Below are 18,934 nucleotides of genomic sequence, written 5' to 3' on the forward strand. Positions count from 1 at the left end.
TACGTTTTATACAAGAGCTTCCGGCGAACATCTTCAGAGTAAAAGTACTAAGGCGCAAGTTTCAGGTCGATTTGAATGTCTATATTTTCAAAGTATTTAGGTTACAGTTGAGACATTTACAAGGAAATACATTCACTACAAGCTCAGCCTCGCATCTACTTTACTTACATTCCTATTTTAAGAGACAATATTTTAACTTGACAACATTAGTGAGGGCATTTTTGGCTAAAAGATTTGCCTTGACTGACCTTTCCGCCCTGCGGGCTTATTATTATATATTACATATTTTGTGTTTGTATCCTGTTGCCTCAGAATTCACACAAAGTACAGTGCACACCAACAACAACCCACCCCACGTTTTGTGGGTGTCAATAACTTGACGGTAACTTTACTGAATGCACAGTTTTGTTTTGTGGGATTACTTCATTCATAATAATAATAATAATAATAATAATAATAATAATAATCCCCACAAAATTTCCATATTTATGTGCCTGAAAACATCAACAAACATGAAACAATAACCAAAACGTGAGACGCTAAGCTTTTACTTTGAAGGCAGAATTGACAGCTCACTCTGCAGCTTTACAGATGTCACAGTTAAGTGTCCTCCCATGAGGAGGTTATTTAAATTGGGGTCAAACAGAGGACAAGAGGAGGTGCTGCACCTCATCGAAACTACAGTGAAGCCAGAGTCCCGACAAAAGGCAGCATCACTGAGCTGCTTCAACAGGAGAAATAAGGCTGTCAGAAGAAATAAAGACAGGATGTGAGTGCAGATCCTGTTTTTTTTTACACAAAAACACGATTTTAAAAACAGAGAAAAACAAGTTTCATGTCTCAAAGACTCAAAATGTACAACTTTTCCTTTACAGCTCTTTGAAGGGTTCAAAGAGGATCAATTGAGATTATATGCTTGGATGTTTTGGATATTTTAAAAAGGATAAAAACAAATACATTTTGAGGAAAAAAGCAGGAAGACAGTTTAGTCTCTGAAGGTCTGAGGTTATGTCTTCAAGCATCTCGTTTTGTTTGATTAAAGAGATTCAGTTTCTGATGTCTATAAAACAAAGAAAAACAGCAAATTCTTATGTTGAGTGAATTTTAGACTTCTTTGGTTTAACAAATGATTATTAAACTATTGCAGATTAATCCTTGTTTTGATTGAGTGATAAATCAACAGACTAATCTTTCGGCTCACATCACATATATTAACAAACAGATAAGCAATTTGCACAATAATCCCATTTAAATCAGTTCCTTTGCAAAGCCCGTTTAAACCAGAATAAGACAAAATAACACGACACTTTTCAGCTTTAATTTCACCTTTAATAGCCGCGGCCCCTCTCGTGTGAAGAAAGGCCACATTTGGTAACGATTCAAAGAGAAAACACGAGATACCGACAAAAATGAACCTGTTGGCCTGCAGAGAGAACTGCAACACAAAGCAACATGCGGTGACACCTCCGTCTGTCCTGCAGGTTTGTCTCTCCGTCCTCGTCCTGCTGCTGTCGAACTGTACGAAGGCACTGCAGAGGTCCGAGCTTCCAGGCCTGAGCTCAAAGGCCCAGATTCAACTGAAGCACAGCATCTTGAGCAAACAGATCAGCGAATTCAAATCAGGATTTATCATTAAAGACCGTCTCCGAGCTCCTCATCGGTCCTTTCCTCGATTCTGAGGACGCCAATAAATTTGTGTTTTGCAGCTCAGGCCTGAAATGGAAACCCGTGACCTTTTTATCATCACGTGTAGAACAACAGAGGTCTTGTTTCTGAGCTCAGGTGCTCACGAGGAACAAACCTGATGAATCAAAGAGCGTCTGTTCTCTGGAGTCAGTCCCAGCTAAAGCAGCATCAGTGGAACCGAAGAGCCTCACACAGATCTTTGGCATTGAACTTTACAGCTTCGGACTGTTCAGCCTGGAGACACAGATCGCACAAAACTGAAGGAAAACGATCCGAAGGGCTTAAATTTAAGGTGATGAGCTGATTTTGAGGTGGCGACATCACAACACAACCTCAGCTTTCAAACAAACAGGGATGAAATTGAAATTTGGGATAAATATTCTTGCATCAAGTATAAAACTGGATGTGATCAATTATATGAATATTCAGAAATTCTGGCCAATTTTCAAGAAAGAAGCTTTCAGCCAATCGTTTGGACGCTCTGTGACTGATGACGACTGAACAGCCTTAAAACAAGATCTGTGAATACACAGCAGGCATCAAACATCAAGCCCTCGTTCATTAATACTGCTGGACCAAAACATGAATGATTCGTAGTACGATCAGCTCTGACAGACTTTGAAAAACACTTCAAAGACCATTTTCCAAACGTTGTCTGACGGACAGTTTGTCTACGACGACGCGTGCTTTGATGTCGGACAGCCCAGCAGCATGTACAGTTAGCATGTACGTACACGAGGAGTCAAACAGGAACACAAGATTCAACCAAACGTTTCACAGTCGACAGCGAGATCTGAGAAAAACATACGGAAGCTCGTTGAGACAAAAATAAAATGAGCTTAAATAACTTCTGTCACACTGTACTTCCATTTGTTAAAAAAAAAAAAAAGAAAAAAACAATGAGTGGAGCTTAACGCGATCTTTCAAAATAAAATTACAGAGTGTTAGATGTTAAGATAAAGTACAGAGTGTGATGGCGGCAGTTTGCAGATTTAACAGGAGGAAAAAAGAAAAATTAAAAACCCGTTTTCCCTGAATTCAAAGTTAAAGTGCCCAAAAAAAAAAAATTGATACGACTCGTCTGGTATGATGAGTGTTAACAGCTAAAGTTGTTTATCAGATACACAAACAACAACAACAACATGGCTTTAACATACACTAACTGTTTCCATGCAGACTTTCGTATCATTTTAAAAAATATATATATTATACGGAAGATAAAAGGGCCAAAACAGTTTGAGCTTCACTGACATGTTCGAAGTATCTTGGAAATATACAGCAGTAAATTTCAAGTTTCACAGATTCAGGAAATTTCTTATCTGGATTTTGTTGTCTGGATTTTAGCAACTTGGAACTAATTTTTTGACCTGAAAATGACCAATTAAATCTGAGCGACTTCGATACAATGTTTATAAACAATGAAGTTTTTTTAATACACTTAAATCAACTTTAAATAACTAACTGAGAATATCAAAGACAGGAATTAAAACCACAAAAAGTGTTAAATAGTTCATGCTCTAAATTCAGTGGTATTTAAATATCAACATTAAGTATTTGTGGTACTACAGTTTTTTTTTATTGCACTTCGGATTAAAAAAGCAATGATCAAAAAATGGTTCTTTTAGTCTTTGCCTCCAAAAATGCTGGATCCTACATTTTTTTTTTAAATTTCTCATCATGAAACTGAACATCATGGATCAAATTGGTGGAGTGTCCCTTTAAAGATCACATTATGCATTTAGTTTCTTGTGACACTCGAACCCTTTTGGCCCTTTTGCTTCTGTAGATTTAACCCAGTGTTTGATAGTAGAATAGAAACAGGGTTAAAACCCTTTAAATAAAACTCTAAACTAAACCTTTTTCCCTCCGGTGGGACGAGGCCTCCGATACACTTTTGCTCCAGGCAACACCACAAAAATATCTTTGGTTATAACGAAACAATTAAAATAAATCTGTAAGATGTAGATTTGACACAGAAACGTGAGAACAGTTGCAGTATTTGTCCACTAGATGGCGATATTGTACAAGCGTGTTCTACAGAAACGCACTGCAGCAACAGTCAGCACGGCTTCAGTCAGTACCTGCAACTCAAACACTGACGCATCTTTTTATGACTTAATCATCTCTGTGATTGGTTTTTGCTTGTTTGTCTGTTGTTTCCTGAAAAATCTGAGTGACTGCTGTTTCAAAAAGCAAATATCTTTCTGCAAAACTACACTGAAAACAAGCCTCTTTGGTTTCTAAAGCCATAAATGAGTCATTACATATACCAAAGAAGACATTGCATATATATTTAAGGCAGCTATCAAATGGCCTTCGTGGCCTCACAGGAGCCTCGCTTGAACCCTAACTGCACAAAGCTGCACCTTCTTTTGCACTAAAGCACATCTTCCATTAAATTTCCATCTTTCCCTCCTTTGCTTATCCCCTCCGATCCCACAGTCCTTTCTTTCCATTTCCCTCCTTCATATTTTTCTCATTCATCCAGCAGGAAAGAAAGCCGAACCCGCGGTTGACGACGAGGTCGAGGCTGCACGTTTCAGCTCGAGATAAGAGTAGAAAAACACGGCGCTTTAAATGAATGCCTGCAGACAGACGGACACAATGCAGCCATTTTTCCTCCCTGTTCTCTGCAGCTATCAGCACTTACAGACCTCCTTTTCTCTCCGCCGTGGATTATCGGAGCTTTCACGAATGCAAAAAGCGAGCGAGCAGTTAATCACGGCGACTGCTTTGAGGAAAACCCCGTCATTGTCCTCAAGGTTACGGTCGCGCTGCCTTTATGGCCGTTTCTCCTCTTCTGTCCGCTTCAAAAACAAAACTTATCCTCTCCGTTTATCTTCCTTCCTACATCTAATGTGTCTCTTCTACTTCCTCTAAACTGCTCAGTCAACTTCCAGAAACCAGTCAAATCTCACTCCTCCCTGCTCTGACCGTGCAGGGTCAAAGGTCAGGGGTCACATCTATCCAAACTACGTCAGTTCATGCTTCGTCAAACTCCGCTGGCGAAGTGAAAATGCAAATAAAGGCTTAAATCCAACCAGGTCATCATCCTCACTCATCTTCACTCTCCATGACGACGCTTTTCACAACAAAATCTGAATTTCTACCTGTGATCACAAGCTTCTATCATTTCTCTGGATCTTCGTCTACAACATTCAGTTTCAGCTCAACCCTCTATGGAGTCTGAAGTGTGCCAAAAATGATAATAAAAGATATAAAAAAAAGAGACATGATTTATGGTTTAATCAATATAATTATCCATAAAGAAAACCAAAAATAAGAAAATGTAAGTAAATATAGAGATATTTTTATAGCTACTTATACATTCAATTTCTATATTATATTTGTAAAATAAGAAAAATCATATTTGCTTTAAAGATACGTGATTGTGGATGGAAAAATAAATGATGAAAATATTTTGAGCAAAAGTTTATTGATTTGCAATTTATTCATCTAGTTGAATTTTTAATGTATAATAAAACTGCTAAATTTTTTTGGAAAAAAATTAAAATTGACGAATTATTGATGATGGAGTATAAACAGGCTTCACGTTGTAAATGGAATATTAATAATTGGCACTTTCATTTCATTTTTTAAATTATTAATTCAACAGAAAAAAGGAAATACAATCGTTATAGTTATAGTATATATTTATAAATATCTTTTTGTACATTTATTTAAATGTGTGTATCTTTACCTGTGTGACCTCGCCTCTTCTGTTATTTTACTATTTATTTTGTTATGTTCTATCATAAGAAATAAAAATAGAAAAAACAATAAAATATAAAAATAAAAGCATCGGTTTAAATTACAAGCAAACACCAATAATAAAAAAAAAAGTCCTCACTTTGTCTTTTGGCACACTTGAGACTCCGTACCTGCATGCAGACTCTCTCACTTCAGAAACTTTCAGAGTAACTTAATCAAAACGCAGCGATGATCAAAACGTCTTTACTTTCGGGGTCGTCCTCTGACTCCTCTGGACTTCCTGTCCTGTAGCTTTAAAGACGGTCTCTGGTCCTCGTCCACTGCTGCCTGATGCTCACTGTTTGTTTACTTCTATTGTCTGTGTCAACAACCAGATCGGTGCTCCGCCACTGTAGAATAAACTAAGACTTGTTTTTGTTTTAGGAAAACAAAATAAAATGCTAAAAAGCTTCACCCATATAAATTAAGGAAAAAAAAATATGTACAGACCTTTAAAAAAAAAAAAAAAACACGTTAAATTAAACTCAACATATGGCCTTGAGTCTTTCACAAGTTTAAAGGATAAAAATGAAGAGGAATCAGATAAACTGCATAAATTATGTGACAGCAGGAGAAGAAGAAGAAGAAGAAGAAGAGAGGAGGAGTGAATATGGCACAATGAACTGAATCTTTGGTGTGAGCAGACAGTCTGCAGGCAGCGGGTTGAAGTCTTTAATCCAGGCTGAGTCAAACACCGGCAGCGTCCGTCCCACTTCTGTCCTCTCGTCCCTTTATTCACGTGTCCTTCACTTGCTGTCCTCTTTATGTCCTCCCTCCTTCTGTCTGTATCATCCCTCCTTCCAGGCGCTGGATCTTCTCCTCTTATTCTGCTCTCTTCATCAAAATTTACACGATTTCTCCCCCGAGGAGGAAAAACAATCACTTCCTCCGTGCCTCCAGGGGGCAGCAGTCCTGTTTGTGGAGGTTACTCCTCTAAGAAGGCCCTCTGACCTCCCTCAGCGCCTCCTGCAGTCTCTGGCGGTAGGCCTCGTAGCGGCGGATCACCGCCTCCCTCTGCTCATCCTCCTCCTTGTCGAGGATCCGCAGGAAGTTACGCAGCTCGGGGATGGAGAACGCGTCCCACTGGAAAGAGGAGCACGCAAAAAAAACTTTATTTACACAGAACGTTTTGGCATTTTGTTTGAAGGACTGACACAGTGTGGTCCTTTCTTCTTCTATGGTTATGGAAGTAGATTTTCTGTCTCTTTTAATTATTTCCTTCTTTTAAATGATAGTAATAACAATAATAACCAAAATAATAATGCTTGTCGTTGTTATTGTATTTATCATGTTGTTGTTGCTACCTTAGTATTTTAAGTAAAACATAGACGAAGAATGAAGAATGAAGAAGGAAAAGGAAAAGAGGGAAAGGAAGGGAGGACTGAGGAGGATGTACAGAAAGAGGGGGAGGACAGAAAAGGTAGTAGATAAAAGAAAGATGATGGAGAGAAGATGGAGAAGGAGAAGTGAGAAGCAGAGGAAGAAGAAGAAGAGGGAGAAGAAGAAGAAATGTACGGAAGCCCATTTCCACCAATACATGAAAGAATGTGAAAAGGTCATTATAAAAACATTTTATCACATAATTTTGATTTAGTGAGTCAAAATGTTGACTGAGTGTTTTTATTTGATCATGACTTTCATCTATTTCTTTTTCTGGCACAAATGGGCTTCCATAGGAAAGCAGCAGAGAGGGATTAACAGAAGGAGGAACGAAGAAGAAGAAAGAGAGAGGAGCAAAGGACCGGTGAAGAGAGTAAGTAGGAAAGGAAAGAAAAAGGAAGAGGATGAGGATGAAGAGGAGGAGAAAAGGATGAAGAGAGATGGAGGCAGAGGGATGGATGTGGTGTTACCATGACTTCTCCCGTCTGCTGCTCTCTCAGTACGAAGCTGAGCGTGTCGGTGTCGGGCCCCGCCACCAGACGAAGAAACAACGGCTGCTCGCCATCCGCCAGCTTACACAAATACACTGCAGGAGACACACACACACACGCACGCACGCACGCACGCACGCACGCACGCACGCACGCACACACACACACACACACACACACACACACACACACACACGGATTAATTTAGTCAGTGCGTTCCTTCAAACCAGCACTGTGGTCGCTGTAGTTAAATGTTGCACTGTGCTTGTGTGTGCGCGCGTGTGTGTGTGTGTGTGTGTGTGTGTGTGTGTGTGTGTGTGTGTGTGTGTGTGTGTGTGTGCGTGTGTGTGTGTGTGTGTGTGTGTGTGTGTGCATGCACATAAACAGGGATGGCAGAGGATGAAAGCATGGGTGCGGCACATTAACGGCCGCAGTCATTTCCAAAAACAGAGGGAGAGATGCTGTCAGCCTGAGCCGCCACACAGTGAACAAAGCATCAGGGAGCAGCGGCGGAGTGTAACGAAGTACTTTCACTCAAATTCAAGGTACTTGTACTTCACTTCAGCATGTATACAGGTCATTGAGTATTCACTGACATGTTTCTTTAAGAGGCCAAAGTCAGCGTTCGAGGCTACCCTGACCTCACACAGAGGGAATATTTTTCTCGTCTTTCAGGCAGATATCAGACCTGGACTGGCTGAAGGTCGCACACGTTTCCATACTTGTGGACCACAGTTCAGCCGCCACCCCAACAGCTTGTTTTTAATGCTGAACTGTTGTCTGGGAGGTTTGCGTATGAGCTCATGCACATATGAAGCGTACATACATCTGCCGGCACACTCGTGTCTAGACTGTCTTTTATTAGCAGGCTGAGTGTCGCTGTATGTCTCCAGTAATGAGAAGAACCAGACCAGGACAGCAGTAACACGCACCCTCCGAAGGGGAAGAATAAGAGCCATAAAAGTTTGGGGGTGCGAAGTTTCACAGACTTCAAACAAGATTTAAAGAGAAGTTACACAAATTCAATAAATTCAGAGACACGAGGGGCGTAAACTCCTTTAATGGAGGCGCTAAATAGACTGAAAGATAATATCTGAAACCCGACGACCCCACAACAGCTGCTAATTCATAGAGAGAGAGAGAGTGTGTGTGTGTGTATTTATATATGTGTGGGTATTCCTGGTGAGCTGCTGATAGTGGGGAGAGCCCAGTGGCATCCGGCAACCAGCAACAGGAGGGCGAGGCATTCAGAAATACACACACACACACACACACACACACACACACACACACACACACACACACACACACGTGCATACACAAAAATGTCATCGACACGATGTCAGTGCCAAAGCATCTGACACTGAGCTCAGCATGAGTGGCATGAAACAGCCCTGTCGCTTTCACACACACACACACACACACACACACACACACACACACACACACACACACACACACAGCCTTACCCTGCTCCTCCCTGCGGTAGCGTTTGTACAGGGCGTACTTGGCCGGGTTGTCTGCGACGGTGAACTTGTTGAGCAGGGCGACGATCACCTGAACACACACGAGAACAAACATGGCTGACGTGAACCTCTTGGAGCTCAGTGTAACTGTATCCTCACATATGGTTTCTCTTCTATGTTTTTAAATGTGTTTCAATTTTCTGAACTGACGATGACTTTAACAAACACCTGCCAGCCAATCAGAAGCTCCGTGACGGCGGTCTGCTGACGAATTCGGTTCAGGTTAATCAACATGTCAGAAAAGACAGTTTTTAATAAAGCTTCAACACCGGCCTTCTCCTGCTGAACCATGACTTCAACCAGTGTGTCATCAGATCCTAATTAAGTTGTGTTGACACGCGTGTGTGTGTGTGTGTGTGTGTGTGTGTGTGTGTGTGTGTGTGTGTTAACCACCTGTCTGATTGTGTTATGGGAGCTGATGTGGAGGGTGTTGATGACTCCTCTGGGCAGATAGAAGGCCTCCTCCTCCACCGCTCCTCCCGCTCCTCTCTGACGCGCCCGCACCGTCACCGGCCGCCTCAAGTCCATCTGGACCTTGATGAAACCAGTATACACACCAGTGGGACTCTGGGAGGGAGAGGAGCAGACGGGGACAGGGAGAGTTACGGTACTACGTCATGTACAACCTGCTGCTGCTGCTGTACTCATTACTACACTACTATGAACGACTTATGATCAGACCAATAAGGAACATTTATTTTTTACATTCACATGCTCGTTCTGTCTGTAAACTAAGGACACAGTGTTAAAGTTTTACACAACCAACACGAAAACATTCAGATATTCAAAGAAAAGCTGCAAATCTGAGTGAACGTTCGGCACCTGCACATATTCACCATTAACTAGCTGCTTATTAGCCCGCATATTAGTAGCATATTGGCTCTTTATTAGACATAAAGCCTTAACGTTAAGATCATAATTCACGCACAAGAACTTCCTGACGTCCTGTCAATAAGCAGTGATCAGGAGGATATTGAGGAAAACTCTGATGGCCTTATAAAGTGCTTTACAGTGACTAATAAAGAGCCAATATGCGACAATGTGCATGCTAATGAGGAACCAGCTCAGGAAATTAAAAACCAGCTGCTTCAACAAACACTGGAGATGGAGACCAATCAGAGGTGCAGCCTTAAAGCTCAGCAGGACCACAGTGCAGCCTGGGCCACATGATCTCTGCAGGAGAGGCCAGTTCACCCAATAAGCCCAGTGCGTCCTGCAGGACAGATGGCCGCAGACGGAGGCAGAGCATCTTAATCTCATTACTCCATGTGCTGCCCGGAGGAGGTCGTGGGTGAGCGCACACGTGAGATCGGCGTGAACAGACGTCCGGATGACGCAGAGAAACTCGGTGGATGGTGAAGATGGATGAGAAAGGAAGGTGTGGGTATGAACTCCACCTGTGCGTGCTTCACATACTGATGCTATCGGCTCTGACAGGTGCTGAGCAGCAGGTTTCACCTTCTTACTGTACTTTTCCATCTTTTTGCGACCTGCTGAGTCGAGGCCTGTGCTGCTTTTGGTTTGAAACGAGCTGGAGAAAATCTTTCCTCCCCAGGTTTTTAACAATCTTTGACTCCCAAAACTTACTGTATATTGGGCGCAACAAATCCCTTCTGTCACCTATTGTTCCTTTTTAAAAAATCACGTCTAAGATATCTAGAGCCTCCGCTACGCTCCTTTTCCTGGATGTAACACTGGCTTCGCCTCGTGGTTTGAACGCAGCTTCAGACACCTTTCACGCTGCCAAGGAAAACACTGTGGGGGAGAACAATAGCAGGAATAACATCACATCACTCTGATGTGACTGCTGAGGAATGCTGGGAGCGGGGGGGCGGCGGCGTGAACGCTGAGACATCAGCACACCTCCAGTGTTGAGATTCAAAGCCTGCACGACCGCCACGGCATCGCAGCGGCGTGTTGTGTTGACAATAAAGGTTCTGTATAAAACACGGATATCAACAGTGGTGGAGTAACAGAGTACATCTACAGAAGTACTGTACGGTACAGTTCTGACATACTTCCACTTTACTTAAGTATTTCCACTCTATGCTACTTTCTGCTTCTACTCTGCTACATTTCAGAGGCTAATATTGTATTTTTACTTGTTACTTCATATGTACAAACATAAAATATGATTACACGATACAGTATGTAGCAGTACTACAGTAATTACCTACCGAGCCGTTTATTAAGTGTCTAAAACTGGCTTCACATTGAGGAAGTACAACATGTGCACGTGTGTGTGTGTGTGTGCGTGTGTGTGTGTGTGTGTGTGTGTGTGTGTGCGCGCTCCACTCACGAGTGTCATTTTAAGGTGGTCTCTGGTCACCGAGTTGTACAGCTCGATCTTCTGCCTGATTTCCTCCCTGCTGAACTCCGTCCGCAGCTCCTTCTCCTTCTCCACATCCTGCCAGAGAGAATGAAAGGAAACGCCACACGATAGGTCAGAAATCACCGAGGATCACAACAACAACGCCGCCTCTGTTTGGACGACAGCGGCAGGGAAACGTGGACGAGTCCTGATCCAGCTGAAGACACACACAATGTCTTCGTCTTAAACCAAATCGGGTCTTCTTTGTGTCCACATCTGCAGCTCTCTCTCCTTACTGATCACATATTCAGCACGTCTCACATTTTATTTTCTTATTAATCCCTTTTTGTTTACTGCCGTCTAATGCGTGCACAGTGAAGTCCTTTTGTGGATGCAGAAACTAACGACAGGCATCATTTTAAAGATAAATGAACAAGACTGAGACAGGCCGCACAAAAACAGATGAAGTGAATCTCAGAGGACTTGATAGTTTACCTTCCGAAAGCGAACCATAGCAGAAGGCCGTCAGGAAGCAGAATCAGAGAGCTTAGATCAGAGGAGCCTTTTGCTTTTTGCACTAAAGTCCTTGAAGTCAACGCACGGAGCTTTAGGGTGAAACAGCTCTGCGGTGTCTTCCATGTGACCCAGCCCACTTATGTGATGATGAGGGAGGAGATCAGATGGTTCGAGATTAAAACAGCACAGTTTTCACTCGTCGGGGGTTCGTACTGATCTTCTCACCGGACAACACACCTTCTCTAAATCTGCCGCAGCCACATTATTTTAGCACCTCGACCGTTTCCTCCTTCGCCCTGAAATGATCTCAGACTGAGAAGCTCCTCGCTGCCGGAGGGTCAGCACATGACAAAAGCAACATTTCTGATCAGCCCGGGTCCCATGCTGCGCGACTGACTGCTAATTTTAGACAAAACGTGGAAACCTCCTGCAGGACAGAGCATGCAAGTCCCACACAGAACTGCTCAAAAGTCAAAGAAAGAAGAAGGCCGAAGGGTAAAACGCTGATTTGTCAAACTGACGGGAGGCCATGTGGACTTGAACAGTGTGCAGAAGTGATTCAGACAGCAGCTTGTGATGCGTGTGGCACGTATGCACACGCGTGTCCGTTAAGCCCAGAGGCTTTACTCAGTCAGCAGTCCGCAGCATGTTTGTGCATAAACAGCCAGAGAAGGTGGAGAAGGCCGGGGGGTCAGAGCAGAGATCAGCTGACGGAGACAGTCTTAGGTGAAGATGACATGCAGAGCACAGACGACCACATCGGCACCAGCGTTAATAACCAGAAACAAACAACCTTTCTGATGTATTTCAAGCGAGTCGTCCTGTTTTAATTAGTTTACAGCTGCGCAAAACACACGTAAAACTATAATTTAGGTCAGAGCACGAAGCCAAATATGTTGCATAATCAGCTGTAAAGAGCCGTCCGCCGACCTCAGAGCCAATTAAAATGTTTTCGGGCAGTCGCTGCGTGCAGATGTTTGGTTTTTGGGAAAAAGTGGCGCACACACACGATCATAAAGTCCCCACCCTGACTGCTCTGCTACAGCAAGGAAAAGTTTTCTGTTGGCGGATCAATCAATTCACTGAGGAAATGATCACCTGGTTAATCGATAATGAAAACAAGTGTTAGGTGCAGCGTCCAGAGAGCGCCTGTGTGTGATCAGCAGGACGCCGTCCTCATGGAAAAAAGACACTTTGGCCTCTCGAGACTGACGCTCGAATAACTTTTCTACTGCAGCAACGAGACAATCTTCTGTTTTCACCTCGTTCTCCTGTCCTGATGTTTTATATCTGCACTGTGTGTGTGTGTGTGTGTGTGTGTGTGTGTGTATGTACAGTCTGTGAGTGCCAGGACAGACAGTTCAACTCACAGAGCAGCCTGTGCTTACATGGGCATGGTGCAGCTCTCCACGACATCTATTAAAAACCACACACACACACACACACACACACACACACACACACACACACACACACACACACACACACACACACACACAGAGTGCAGAATCCGGGGAGGCTTTGAAGGCACGAACACCCTTATAAGGAAAACACACGCTGCTCGAGGCAAAGACGAGGTGCCAGTGCAGCATGTGCAAACACAAACACACACACACACAAACACACACACACACACACACACACACACACACACACACACACACACACACTGCAGATCTGAGAGCTGCTATCACACTGATTCACATCTCTGAATTTTGTGCACTCGCAACATTACATGTGTCCTCTATCACATGTTTGGATGAGATTAAAGGAAAACACGTGATGAAGACAGACTGCAGATCAGTGTCCTTCACATCTGGAACAACAAAACCAGCCATTTAAAGACGCCATCCTGACCTCTGGGCAGCCGCGATGGACATTACTCACTATTATTTGACATGTTTGACAAGGTGCCAGTTAAATCAACCCTTCATGTGCTCAGCATCTACTGTAGAATTTACCCATAATGCACTGGGTTTGATTAGGAATCTCAACAGTATGTGAAACTCTAGCAGTCTGAGGTTTCAGAGGCTTTTCTCGTTGGCAGGAAATCACTGACGCATTCATTAAAATCTCATTTAAATCAGCCAATCGGCTTCCCTCACCTGAAGCTTCTTCCCGACACCTGAGTGGCCGTGACCTGTCTGTCTGTCTGTCTGTCTGTGTGACGGACAGACGCAGACACTGACTCATCAGGATTAAAGGAGGACACAGAGGACAGCGGACCACACTCAGCATTCAGTTCAGCAGCGCTGAAGAAGTACTGCCATGTTTTACTTCAGTAAAAGTACTAACGCTGCAATGTATTAGTACTCCATTACAAAAAAGTCATTCAATTAAACGTACACGAGTATTAAAACAGGAATGTACTTTCAATCATACAGTTTACATTAATATTTCACAATGTGCTAAACAGTCGTGGAGCTCGTTTTAACGACTTTTTACAGTGAAGACTAACGTGGTTCCCAACCTGAGGGTCCGGCCCTCCAAAGGGTCCCCACATAAATATGAGAGGTCATGACGTGATTAATGGGAGAGGAAAGGAATAAAAAACAAGTTCTACTACACAAACATATGCTGATATGTTGGGCTCATTTTTTATTTTTAGTGAGGACGTGATTGTGTAAATGAAACTTCAAAAATGTGGTCGAACGAGAGCAGACTGCATTTCACAAGCTGCTCGTTGTGTTTTTCTTAACTGGCAGGAAAGAATCCGACACGCTCACAAGCTAATTTCTAAAACTTAAGGCTGACCTCAGGGCTTGTTTCCACATTCAGTCACCACCTTAAGCACCTGCCGGGTCACATGAGTCAAAGCTTATTACCAGGAAGTGACAGGTAAGGAGATTATCTGTCATCTGACCGTCCACAGAGGGACAGACGAAGGACAGGAAATGAAAGACAAGGGAAGGAGTAAAAAACAATAGAAACATGCTAAATCATACTCCGTTCCTCTGGTGACTGTGGATGAAAACACCGACTCACAGTGATGTTAATGCCCAAAACTATCAGTCCAGGCCTTGTGAGTGCGTACGAGTGTGTCCAGGAAACGTCCAGGGCGGAGAGGGTTAAGAGGAACTGGGAGGACGAGAGCGACCGAATCCAAACAAACAAGAGCAGCAGAGCACAGCGGAGCTACAACGCAATGAGGTCACGGCGCTATTTAAGAGCACGGCGAATCCTCCCACTGAAGCTGGAAGATCAACACCGGACAGAGAGGAGTTTCATGAAGACGAGCGTGCCGCCACAGGCGACTCGAGCAGCAACGCAAAATCACCTCCTGCAGCTCCTTCGTGTGCGGCTTTCATGTCACAGTTCAATGAAGCTGCACTAAAGCAGAGTTATGTCACCGAATGGCCAAAAGATGGCCGTGCACTGCGTGGCACGGCGCTGACCGAGGACGGCACCTCGGCCGAGGGGCCGAGCGAGCTGTGCAGACACATCAAGAACACCTTCCCTTCGATGCTCGGTCATGAGAGCAGCGCAGTCAGTGGACGACAGCTTACATCATCACCTCGCTCATTACATGTGAGGCCTTCGCTGTCCGACGTCGTGGCTCTGCTTATTGTCCTCAGAGCTTAAAATACGTTTCATGAAATTCAGCTTCCCACAGACAGAAAACTCTGGATCAAGCAGCCTTTAACTGGAACAGACAACAGGTTTCACGCTGTGGAAAGAAGAGGCTTTCCATGAATGAAGGCCTGAATTACTGCAGGAAGCGATGGCGCACAAGCAGTCGGACGCCAGACAGAATTGAAAATCTGATTCCTTTTCAAGGAATAATCAGATTTCATGTCTCTGCGCTGCACTTGTTGCACAGAAGAGCCTTAAAAAGCAGAACAGACTCTTCTTCAGCACCAGAGCTGCCAGGAAACGCTGGAAAAAGCAGAAGAGAAAGACAGAATAACTCCGGTCGTTAAGTTTAGTCTGCAGATGTGCGTGTGTGTGTGCGTGTGTGTGTGTGTGTGTGTGTGTGTGTGTGTGCGTGTGTGTGTGATGTATTTTCTTTCCTCGACCTTTTACCACACACACCTGCAGCATTCCTGCCTTTGTTTAGCACCGTCAGGCTCGTCTGCATCCACTGTCAGCAAACAGATGACATCACCGTGGAAGTGTGTGTGTGCATGTGTGTGTGTGTGTGTGTGTGTGTGTGTGTGTGTGTGTGTGTGTGTGTGTGTGTGTGTGTGTGTGTGCGCGTGTGCAGACAAAACACGCTTAGCTCGGCTAAACGGGCCGAAAGCTTCGGGCAGACTAAACACAGTGTTTTGGCTGCGCGGACAGAATCTAACCTACATTTTAGAGGACGAGGAAGGTGTTTGCTTTCTCAGGCTGCTGCTGCTCGCACGCTCGAAACGACCAAAGCAAAGGTCGTTTCACTCAGCACGTCAACCAGGAAGTCCTCTTTTACTGGTCCTCTGCCAGTCTGAGCCTCCTTGAAACTTTGGGGAATTCTGGGATCTGATAAATCAAGTGTCCTTCAGTACAACCTCCCAAAACGTCCCCACAGCCTGATCTGGAGAGCAGGTCGCGCTCCTGAACTCCATGAACATAAACACCTTTCTGAAAATCATTTTTACTTCAAACTGGATCAAACGTCTTCGTCTTTTCAACCCCCGCTGATCATTTCTCCTCCTGCAGTATCGCGTGTCCATGCTTCCACCCTCCTCGCCCTCACCTCCTGCCTCTCCATGTTACTTCCTGTTGAGTCCACGGGGGGAAGTCGAGATCGGCCACACCTTTCCTCCCAGCATTCCTGCGCTAATGGGCGCGCACACACATGCACGTACAGTGGTACATAAATGTGCCGTGTGTGTGGAAGCGCTCACACCTTTCCTCTGTGAGAGATCAGCTAATGGACAGAAGCACGCTCGCTCAAAGTCTTCGTCTCAAGTGGACATTCCTGCGTTAATGGACGCTCGTGCAGTCGGTTCGGCGCAGCCTCGGTAGAGCCTTTTATAGATCACTCCAGCTCTGTTATGCGGCGCCGAGCAGCAAAAAGGTTGATCTTAAAGGTGAAAATAAGCTGCTAACACACTGTTACTCGATTCTTGGTGCTCTCATATATCATCAGATGAGTAATGTCTTCAAATAAAATGTTTTCTCCAGAAGAAAAGAGGGAAATTAGAGAAGTAAAACCTGCAGACTAAACTAGGCGGACCACATAGAGACAAGAGGCCGAGCTGGAGACAATGATGTGAACCAAAGAGGACGGCTGACATCACGCTGCAGGCCTGACTGAGTGTTTTCACAGCGGTTCACTAAGTAAAACATGGACACACGGACGGCAGAGTACAGGACACACAGTCACGGTTCAACGCTCTGCGAGGAGACCACAAGTTTGGAGGGACCACCCAGAGACGAGACCTTCACCAACAGCGACAAAGAGGACGAAGGTGTGGAGGAGAAAATGGATGAAGACACACAGAAAGAAGAGGGGGAGGAGGAGGGGAAAAACAATGTGATGAAGGATGAGGAAGGAAGAGAAAAAACAATAAGAAGGGGAAGAAGACGAAGAAAGAAGAGACTGACTGGAAGCATGAGGATGTGAAAACGCTCGCGGTGAATAAAAACCTTTTCTATCTTTAGTTAAGATACTGTGACACCAAGTTTCATAAAAACCCAAACGTCCCTCGGCGGCTCGTTTCAAACGCAGCTGCCTGTCATGCAGTTAATTTGGCTGCTTTGGAGACAAATATAAGACGAAGAACACGACGGCGTCTGACCACGTCGACCGCCAGCTCGCTCTGGAGCCGCTGCCTGAGCGGCGAACGGCCCGCTGGGAAATGAGCTCATTAGACTGAGAAATGGCTTTCATTAGAGCAAATACATACTGTGGAAAGACACACACGCACGCACGCACGCACACACACACACACACACACACACACACACACACACACACACACACACACACACTCGGAGTTCATGTTTAATTTACAGCTGTTCCTAAAGTCAGAGGATTGCTAAATCCAAACAGGAAAAGGTGAACAAATGAGTCTTTGCACACATTTGTTAACATGAATTGAGCAACAGGCTGAACGAGGTGTGTGTGTGTGTGTGTGTGTGTGTGTGTGTGTGTGTGTGTGTGTGTGTGCGTGCGTGTGTGTGGGTAGTGAGTAAGCATGTGTGGGTTGAGATTATGAAACTTCATGGTTCTGACCTCGCAGGAAGGCAGCGAAGGCAGGGCGGTGAAGGAGCAGAGGTGTGTTTGAAGGCAGTGAGGCAACAATAAAGCAGACTTCCTCTGACGGACTTTCATTCCTCAGACAGAAGGAAAGCTGCACACCGACACACAGAACATGCATTCAGGGCCTGTGGATTCTGTTTTCAGATGAACCGCTCACTGTTTAGTCTGCATCATGGTTTGTTTTCACTGAGCAACAGTCCAAAAACCAGCGATATTTAATAAAACGACGAAATAAAAGACAGAAAAACAGAGACATCTGAGAGGCTGGAGGCAGAGACCGTTTGGCCTTTTCGCATCATAAACATCTTAAAATGAGTACACGATAATAAAAAAGTGTTAGATTAGAGCTGCCCGAGTCAAAAAACCCATTGAGGTATTTAGTTTATCATCAATGACGACTCAGAAAAACAACAAATATTCACTGATACATTCATTAATGCAGCTTGAGTGATTAACAAATCATCATCAATTAATGGACTGTAGACTAACTAACAAAGACCTAAAAGGGTGAAACTTTCTAAAATTAGTCCTCATTTCAGCGTCCACATTCATAAATGCACACAGGCAGGACGCCGAGGACGTCGACACGTGCAAACACGCCTCAGGACTCAAACTCTGTGCCACTGAAGTGACTTCATAAGATCCATGTTTGGTCCAAAACTTCTGATCCTAAACCAAGTCCCTCATCACCGACTCTCACGTCAGAAAACAGCCTCGTTACAGTTATTTAACGAGTTCAGGAGGCCACAAGACGACTAAATATGACCTAAAGAAAGCAAAAGCAAACACACGGCAGTAATGAACGATGACGAAGGTTCAGGCCAGACAACTCCCCTCGACAGCCGCCGTGAGTCAGGACGACGAGCAGCTCGCCATCAGTCATATCTGACAACTTCATTACTAAATGACCTCCACGCCGTCCGACACTCCCGCCACACAGAGCCTCTCAAACACGCCCTACTTCATAACAACATACTAATCTGAGGACATGGTCCCGTTACACACACATCACGTATTAATACGCCTTCATGTTCCCACGGTCGACGGCATGCAACGAGTCAGACAGACGTGTGGTGTGACTCTAAAG

At 44.2% G+C, this 18,934-nt stretch overlaps 1 protein-coding gene across 3 annotated transcripts in view; it reads right to left on the reverse strand.

The window, feature by feature from the left end:
• Positions 1 to 2,768: 2,768 nt before the first annotated feature.
• rassf3 (Ras association domain family member 3) overlaps positions 2,769 to 18,934 on the reverse strand; it is a 55,144-nt gene continuing 38,978 nt past the window's right edge. For 2 of the 3 annotated variants that reach the window (XM_076722430.1, XM_076722432.1), the window contains 5 exons: positions 11,133 to 11,240; positions 9,227 to 9,400; positions 8,777 to 8,864; positions 7,287 to 7,402; positions 2,769 to 6,519 (listed from right to left, as the gene is read on the reverse strand). In XM_076722430.1, coding sequence (XP_076578545.1) covers positions 6,370 to 6,519; positions 7,287 to 7,402; positions 8,777 to 8,864; positions 9,227 to 9,400; positions 11,133 to 11,240 — 636 coding nt within the window. In that variant the 3' untranslated portion in view covers positions 2,769 to 6,369. Of the gene's footprint in view, positions 6,520 to 7,286; positions 7,403 to 7,714; positions 8,498 to 8,776; positions 8,865 to 9,226; positions 9,401 to 11,132; positions 11,241 to 18,934 lie in introns of those variants that run through there. The other variant, XM_076722431.1, reaches the window with a different exon arrangement.

Source organism: Chaetodon auriga, chromosome 22 (assembly GCF_051107435.1).
Source record: "Chaetodon auriga isolate fChaAug3 chromosome 22, fChaAug3.hap1, whole genome shotgun sequence".
Taxonomy (NCBI): domain Eukaryota; kingdom Metazoa; phylum Chordata; class Actinopteri; order Chaetodontiformes; family Chaetodontidae; genus Chaetodon; species Chaetodon auriga.